The sequence below is a fragment of the Calidris pugnax genome, unplaced genomic scaffold (assembly GCF_001431845.1).
Source record: "Calidris pugnax isolate Ruff unplaced genomic scaffold, ASM143184v1 scaffold756, whole genome shotgun sequence".
In the NCBI taxonomy this organism is placed as follows: domain Eukaryota; kingdom Metazoa; phylum Chordata; class Aves; order Charadriiformes; family Scolopacidae; genus Calidris; species Calidris pugnax.
Genome location: NW_015091418.1, coordinates 13,346 through 22,683, shown reverse-complemented (window position 1 = coordinate 22,683; position 9,338 = coordinate 13,346). Strand labels below are relative to the sequence as shown.

General features: G+C 63.4%; 1 protein-coding gene across 1 annotated transcript in view; it reads right to left on the bottom strand.

The window, feature by feature from the left end:
* LOC106899624 (filamin-C-like) overlaps nt 1–9,338 on the bottom strand; it is a gene marked incomplete at its 5' end in the record, with an annotated part of 21,278 nt that overhangs the window by 4,403 nt on the left and 7,537 nt on the right. The window contains 5 exons of the mRNA XM_014961503.1: nt 50–187; nt 4,581–4,781; nt 6,763–6,925; nt 8,810–8,887; nt 9,001–9,119. Coding sequence (XP_014816989.1) covers nt 50–187; nt 4,581–4,781; nt 6,763–6,925; nt 8,810–8,887; nt 9,001–9,119 — 699 coding nt within the window. The remainder of the gene's footprint in view (nt 1–49; nt 188–4,580; nt 4,782–6,762; nt 6,926–8,809; nt 8,888–9,000; nt 9,120–9,338) is intronic.

Below are 9,338 nucleotides of genomic sequence, written 5' to 3'. Positions count from 1 at the left end.
CCTTCCTCCTCCCCTCCCCCTCCTCCTCCCTGCCCCCCCGTCCACTCACTGGGTCCCTTGAGGAGCACCCGCAGTTCCCCGGTGCCGGCGCCCTTGGTCATCACCTTGAAGTCGGCCACCTCCTGCACCCGCACCCCCTTGGGCTGCAGCCCCCGCCCGGTGGCCCGACAGGCCGAGGGGGTACACGCTGCCGGGGGGGGGGACAACAACAACAGCACCCTCAGCACCCAACACCCCCACTGTCACCTTGGGGACACGGTGGGGGGGACAGGATGGGGTTATGGGCACCCCTGGGGGACGTGGGGTCCAGAGGGGCATAAGGGACCCTGGGGACACCACAGGGACAGAGGGGTGGCATGGGGACACCTTGGGGACACCATGGGACGTAGGGACCCATAGAGACACCCTGGGGCATAAGGGGTGCCATGGGGACATCTTGGGGACACCCAGGGGACATAGGGACCCATGGGGACACCACAGGGATGGAGGGGTGGCATGGGGACACCATGGGACATAAGGGACCCATGGGGACACCCTGGGGACATAAGGGGGCGCCATGGAGGCTAGGAACCCATGGGGACACCATGGGATGTAGGGACCCCAGGGACACCACCGGGATGGAGGGGTGGCATGGGGACACCCTGGGGACACCATGGGACATAGGGACCCATGGGGACACCCTGGGGATGGAGGGGTGGCATGGGGACACCTTGGGGACACCATGGGACACAGGGACCCCGGGGACACCCTGGGGACAGAGGGGTGGCATGGGGACACCTTGGGGACACCATGGAACAAAGGGACCCATGGGGACACCCTGGGGACATAAGGGGGTGCCATGGAGGCTAGGAACCCATGGGGACACCATGGGATGTAGGGACCCTGGGGACAACCTGGGGACAGAGGGGTGGCATGAGGACACCTTGGGGACACCTTGGGACATAAGGGACCCATTGGGACACCCTGTGGCATAAGGGGTGCCATGGGGACATCTTGAGGACACCGTGGGTCAGGGAGTTACCATGGGACACTGTGGGACATCAGAGACCCATGGGGACACCCAGGGGATGAAGTGGTGGCATGGGGACACCTTGGGGACACCATGGGACATAGGGACCCCGGGGACACCACGGGGATGGAGAGGTGGCATGAGGACACCTTGGGGACACCATGGGACATAGGGACCCCAGGGACACCACGGGGACAGAGGGGTGGCATGGGGACACCTTGGGGACACCATGGGACATAAGGGACCCATGGGGACACCCTGGGGACATAAGGGAGTGCCGTGGAGGCTAGGAACCCATGGGGACACCATGGGATGTAGGGACCCTGGGGACAACCTGGGGACAGAGGGGTGGCATGGGGACACCTTGGGGACACCATGGGACATAGGGACCCCAGGGACAACACGGGGATGGAGGGGTGGCGTGGGGACACCTTGGGGACACCATGGAACATAGGGACCCTGGGGACACCACGGGGACACCTTGGGGACACCTTGGGACATAAGGACCCCGGGAACACCACGGGGATGGAGGGGTGGCATGGGGACACCCTGGGGACACCATGGGACGTAGGGACCCTGGGGACACCACGGGGACAGAGGGGTGGCGTGGGGACACCTTGGGGACACCATGGGACGTAGGGACCCCGGGGACACCCTGGGGATGGAGGGGTGGCATGGGGACACCTTGGGGACACCATGGGACATAGGGACCCCGGGGACACCACAGGGACAGAGGGGTGGCATGGGGACATCTTGGGGACACCATGGGGCATAAGGGGTGCCATGGGGACACCTTGGGGACACCATGGGACATAGGGACCCCGGGGACACCACAGGGACAGAGGGGTGGCATGGGGACATCTTGGGGACACCATGGGGCATAAGGGGTGCCATGGGGACACCTTGGGGACACCACGGGACATAAGGGACCCATAGAGACACCCTGGGGACAGAGGGGTGTCATGGGGACACCTTGGGGACACCATGGGACATAAGGGGTGCCATGGGGACATCTTGGGGACACCGCGGGACAGAGGGGTGTCATGGGGACACCATGGGACATAAGGACCCTGGGGACACCACAGGGACAGAGGGGTGGCATGGGGACACATTGGGGACACCATGGAACATAAGGGACCCATAGAGACACCCTGGGGACATAAGGGGGTGCCATGGAGGCTAGGAACCCATGGGGACACCATGGGATGTAGAGACCCCGGGGACACCACGGGGACAGAGGGGTGGCATGGGACAACCCTTGGGGCCATGGACAACCACGACGCCGGGCACAGGGCCACAATAAGCACTGATGGGTGCCATGGGGCCACCTGGGGTACTGATGGGTGCCATGGGGCCACCTGGGGTACTGATGGGTGCCATGGGGCCACCTGGGGTACTGATGGGTGCCATGGGGCCACCTGGGGTACTGATGGGTGCCATGGGGCCACCTGGGGTACTGATGGGTGCCATGGGGCCACCTGGGGTACTGATGGGTGCCATGGGGCCACCTGGGGTACTGATGGGTGCCATGGGGCCACCTGGGGTACTCATAGAGACACCCTGGGGACATAAGGGGGGGCCATGGGGACATCTTGGGGACACCCAGGGGACAGAGGGGTGTCATGGAGGCTACAGGTGCCACGGGGACACCCTGGGGATGGAGGGGTGGCATGGGACAACCCTTGGGGCCATGGAAAACCATGACGCAGGGCACAGGGCCACCATGAGCACTGATGGGTGCCATGGGGCCACCTGGGGTACTGATGGGTGCCATGGGGCCACCATGGACACAGAGGTACCACAGGGCCACCGGGGGAACTGATGGGTGCCACAGGGCCACCTGGAGTATTGATGGGTGCCATGGGGCCACCATGGACACAGAGGTACCATGGGGCCACCATGGGCACTGATGGGTGCCACGGGGCCACCAGGGGAATCTATGGGTGCCAAGGGGCCACCAGGGGCACTGACATGCACCATGAGACAACCTGGGGTATTGATGGGTGCCATGGGGCCACCATGGACACAGAGGTACCATGGGACCACCAGGGGCACTGATGGGTGCCACAGGGCCACCGGGGGAATCGATGGGTGCCACGGGGCCACCATGGGCACTAACAGGCACCATGGGGCCACCTGGGGTATTGATGGATGCCATGGGGCCACCATGGGCACAGAGGTGCCATGGGGCCACCCTAGGGGGTGCGAGGGTGCCACAGGACAACCCTTGTGGCCACGGACAACCACAGGGGTGCCATGGGGCCACCTGGGGAGTTGATAGGTGTCACGGGACCACCAGGGGAATCGATGGGAGTCACGGGACCACCAGGGGAATCGATGGGAGTCATGGGGCCACCACGGGCACTGATGGGTGCCACGGGGCCACCACGAGGACCCCCCCGGGGACAGGAGGGGGGGGGACAACAACAACAGCACCCTCAGCACCCAACACCCCCACTGTCACCTTGGGGACAGGGTGGGGGGGACAGGAGGGGGTTATGGACACCCCTGGGGGACGTGGGGTCCACAGGGGCATAAGGGACCCATGGGGACACCCTGGGGACATAAGGGGGGACCATGGAGGCTAGGAACCCATGGGGACACCACGGGGACAGAGGGGTGGCATGGGGACACCTTGGGGACACCATGGGACATAAGGACCCCGGGGACACCATGGGGATGGAGGGGTGGCATGGGGACACCTTGGGGACACCATGGGACATAGGGACCCCGGGGACACCCTGGGGACAGAGGGGTGGCATGGGGACACCACGGGGACACCTTGGGACATAAGGGACCCATAGAGACACCCTGGGGATGGAGTGGTGGCATGGGACAACCCTTGGGGCCATGGAAAACCATGACGCAGGGCACAGGGCCACCATGAGCACTGATGGGTGCCACGGGGCCACCCGGGGTGTTGATGGGTGCCACAGGGCCACCATGGACACAGAGGTACCATGGGGCCACCATGGGCACTGATGGGTGCCATGGAGGCCACCATGGACATAGAGGTACCACGGGACACCAGGGGAATCAATGGTTGCTGTGGGGCCACCATGGGCACAGAGGTACCATGGGGCCACCATGGGCACTGATGGGTGCCACGGGACCACCTGGAGTATTGATGGGTGCCATGGGGCCACTGTGGCCACTGACAGGCACCATGGGGCCACCTGGGGTATCGATGGGTGCCATGGGGCTTCCATGGACACAGAGGTACCATGGGGCCACCATGGGCACTAATAGGTGCCATGGGGCCACCATGGACACAGAGGTGCCACAGGACCACCTGGGGTATTGATGGGTGCCATGGGGCCACCATGGACACAGAGGTACCATGGGGCCACCATGGGCACTGATGGGTGCCATGGGGCCACCCTAGGGGGTGTGAGGGTGCCACAGGACAACCCTTGTGGCCATGGACAACCACAGGGGTGCCATGGGACCACCCGGGGAATCAATGGGTGTCACGGGACCACCAAGGGAATCGATGGGTGTCACGGGACCACCAGGGGAATCAATGGGAGTCATGGGGCCACCACGAGGACCCCCCCGGGGCAGGACCCACCTTCAGCCACGTTGACGGTGAAGGGGCTCTTGGGGATCTGGGCGCCAGCGTAGGTGACACAGATGGTGTGTGGCCCCTCCAGGACGGGCCGGTAGGTGCAGCGGTAGATGTTGTCCCCTTTGTCCTCCAGCATCACCTCCACCGTGTCCCGCCGGCCTTGGGGGTCCACGATCACCACCCCCACGTCGCCCGGGCCGGCCCCTGTCACCGTGAGGACACGAGCTTAGTGCCACCAGGCCATGGCACCCTGAAGACATGGTTCTACAGCCACCAAGTCGTGTCATGGCCATGGCACCAGGAGAACATGGCACCAGAGCCACCAGGCCACCATGAGAACATGGCACCAGAGCCACCAGGCCATGCCATGGCCATGCCACCATGAAGACATGGTTCCCCTGCCACCAAGTCACACCATGGCCATGCCACCAGCAGGACATGGCCACCAGAGGCATCAAGAGGATGTGGCCCCAGAGCCACCAGGCCATCCCACGGCCATGGCATGAGGAGGTCACAGTCTCAGTGCCACCCAGGTCTTCCCATGGCCATGCCACCATGAGGACATGTCCTCTGAGCCACCAGGCCACCTTATGGCCATGCCACCATGAGGAGATGCCCTCAATGCCATCAGGCCAACCTATGGCCATACCACCATGAAGACGTGGCCTCAGTGCCACTAGGACATGCCACCATGAGAACATGTCCCCTGAGCCACCAAGCTATGCCATGGCCATGCCACCATGAAGACGTGTCTCCTGAGCCACCAGGTCATCCCATGGCCATGCCACCATGAGGACATGTCCCCTGAGCCACCAGATCATCCCATGGCCATGCCACCACGAGGACATGCCCTCAGAGCCACCAGGCCACCTTATGGCCATGCCACCATGAGGAGATGCCCTCAATGCCACCCAGCACCACCATGGCCATGCCACCATGAGAACATGGCCCTCAATGCCACCCAGCACCACCACGGCCATGCCACCCTGAGGACATGTCCTCTGAGCCACCAGGTCATCCCATGGCCATGCCACCACGAGGACATGCCCTCAGAGCCACCAGGCCACCTTATGGCCATATCACCATGAGGACGTGACCCTCAATGCCACCCAGCACCATCATAGCCATGCCACCATGAGGACATGTCCCCTGAGCCACCAGGTCATCCCATGGCCATGCCACCATGAGGACATGCCCTCAATGCCACCAGGCCAACCTATGGCCATGCCACTATGAGGAGATGCCCTCAATGCCACCCAGCACCACCATGGCCATGCCACCATGAGGACATGTCCTCTGAGCCACCAGGCCACCTTATGGCCATGCCACCATGAGGACGTGGCCCCAGAGCCACCAGGCCACCTTATGGCCATGCCACCATGGGGACACGGTCTCAGAGCCACCCAGCACCACCACGGCCATGCCACCACAACGACATGGCCTTGGTGCCACTAGGACATGCCACCATGAGGACATGTCCTCTGAGCCACCAGGCCATCCCATGGCCATGCCACCATGAGGACACATCCTCAGAGCCACCAGGCCAACCTATGGCCATGCCACCATGAGGACATGTCCCCTGAGCCACCAGGCCACCCCATGGTCATGCCACCACAAGGACATGACCCTCAATGCCACCAGGCCAACCTATGGCCATGCCACCACGAGAACATGTCCCCTGAGCCACCAGGTCATCCCATGGCCATGCCACCATGAGGACATGGCCTCAGTACCACTAGGACATGCCACCATGAGAACATGTCCCCTGAGCCACCAGGCCATGCCAAGACCATGCCACCATGAGGACATGCCCTCAGAGCCACCAGGTCATCCCATGGCCATGCCACCATGAGGACATGACCCTCAATGCCACCAGGCCAACCTATGGCCATGCCACCATGAGGACGTGACCCTCAATGCCACCCAGCACCATCATGGCCATGCCACCATGAGGACATGTCCCCTGAGCCACCAGGCCATGCCAAGACCATGCCACCATGAGGACATGTCTCCTGAGCCACCAGGCCAACCTATGGCCATGCCACCATGAGGAGATGCCCTCAATGCCACCCAGCACCACCACGGCCATGCCACCCTTCAGCGTCACCTCACACCACGTCCCCACACCTCCCCGGAGCAGTTGTCACCCACCCCGCCCCGTTGGGTGGTGGCCCCCAGAGCCCACCTGCGGTGTAGATGTCGAAGTAGGTGGGCTTGTTGGCCACGTTGCCGACGGGCTCCAGGCCGGGGCCACGCGCTGTCACCTTGTTGGCATCCCCCAAGGCCATGCCCACGTTGACACCAAAGGGGCTCTTGTCGATGTTCTGCCCCGCGAACAGCACCGTCACCTGGGGGGACAAGGAGGAGTCAGGAGGTGGCCGTGTCCCCCAGTGCCACCTTGGTCACCTGGCCAAGGCCACAGGTGGAGTGCCACCAGGCCATGACGTTGCTGTGCCACCATAAGGACGTGATGGCAGTGGCACCTGGCCGTGCCACCATGAGGACGTGGCCCCAGAGCCACCAGGCCACCCCATGGCCATGTCACCATGAGGACATCCCTGGTGCCACCAAGTGATGCCTTGGCCATGCCACCATGAGATCATGCCCTCAGTCCCACCAGGCCACCCCATGGCCATGCCATCATGAGGACATGGTCTCAGTCCCACCAGCTCATCCCATGGCCATGCCACCATGAGATCATGTCTCCAGTGCCACCAGTCATGCCATGGCCATGACACCATGCGATCATGTCCTCAGTGCCACCAGGCCACCCCATGGCTGTGCCACCATGAGGACATGGCCCCAGAGCCACAAGGTCATGCCAGGGCCATGCCACCATGAGGACGTCCCCTGGGCCACCAGGTGATGCCTTGGCCATGTCACCATGAGATCATGTCCTCAGAGCCACCAGGCCATTCCATGGCCGTGCCACCATGAGGACATCCCTGGTGCCACCAGGTGATGCCTTGGCCATGCCACCATGAGGACATGTCCCCAGAGCTACCAGGCCACCCCATGGCCATGTCACCATGAGGACATCCCCGTGCCACCAGGCCACTCCATGGCCATGCCACCATGAGATCATGTCTCCAGTGCCACCAGGCCATGCCATGGCCACGCCACCATGAGGACATGTCTCCAGTGCCACCAGGCCACCCCATGGCCATGCCACCATGAGGATGTGGCCCCAGAGCCACCAGGTCATGCCATGGCCATGCCACCATGAGATCATGTCTCCAGAGCCACCAGGTCATGCCATGGCCATGCAACCATGAGGACATCCCCGGTGCCACCAGCTGATGCCTTGGCCATGCCACCATGAGATCACGTCTCCAGAGCCACCAGGCCATGTCGTGGCCATGCCACCATGAGGACGTGGCCTCAGTCCCACCAGCTCATCCCATGGCCATACCACCATGAGATCATATCCTCAGTGCCACCAGACCACGTCATGGCCGTACCATCATGAGGACATGGCCCCAGAGCCACCAGGTCATGCCATGGCCATGCCACCATGAGGACGTCCCCGGGGCCACCAGGTGATGCCTTGGCCATGCCACCATGAGATCATGCCCTCAGTGCCACCAGGTCATGCCATGGCCACGCCACCATGAGGACATCCCTGGTGCCACCAGGTCATGCCATGGCCATGCCACCATGAGATCATGTCTCCAGTGTCACCAGGTCATGTCATGGCCATGCCACCATGAGATCATGTCTCCAGTGCCACCAGGCCATGCCATGGCCATGCCACCAGAGGGGACACTAAGTAGGACACCCCAAGGACCACCATCACCATACCCTTGGGGACCCCACCACCCCTCGGTGGCCACCCACCCCCTGGAGACTCCCATGTGGGTGGGGGGGTGCTGTGGGTGCTCACCTTGTGTAGCCCCCCAACCTTGGGCACGTAGGTGACGCTGTAGGTCCTCTTCTTGTCGTTGTTGGGCACCACCTTGGCCTGGAACCCCAACAAGAGGGGGAGGTGACACAGAGCCATGCCACCATGAGATCATGTCTCCAGTGTCACCAGGTCATGTCATGGCCATGCCACCATGAGATCATGTCTCCAGTGCCACCAGGCCATGCCATGGCCATGCCACCAGAGGGGACACTAAGTAGGACACCCCAAGGACCACCATCACCATACCCTTGGGGACCCCACCACCCCTCGGTGGCCACCCACCCCCTGGAGACTCCCATGTGGGTGGGGGGGTGCTGTGGGTGCTCACCTTGTGTAGCCCCCCAACCTTGGGCACGTAGGTGACGCTGTAGGTCCTCTTCTTGTCGTTGTTGGGCACCACCTTGGCCTGGAACCCCAACAAGAGGGGGAGGTGACACAGAGTTGGAGACCTGGGGACATCTCAAGGAGGGGGGGGGACATCTCAAGGAGGTGGGGGGACACCCCTACCCCCCAACCTACCTCCTCGGTGTGACCTTCAGGGTCCTCCACGTAGACCAGGACCTCTCCCACCCCGGCGTCGAGGGTCTCCACCGTGAACTGGGCGGGTCTCAAAACCACGTTGCCCTGGGGCTCGATACCTGTGGGGGGGACAATCCCCGCCCCCCAAGTCAGGGGACAACCCCCCAAGTCAGGGGACACCCCGAGGTGGACATCTCCCTCCCAAGCCACCACCTCTCAGGACCTTCAGGTGGCCCTTGGAGGTGGCAGAAGGTCCCTCACCCAAAGGTATGGAGGGGGCTCTGGGGGCGTGGGTGGCCCCTGGGTGTTGGGGGGGGACACTGGGGGGTCACTGGGTG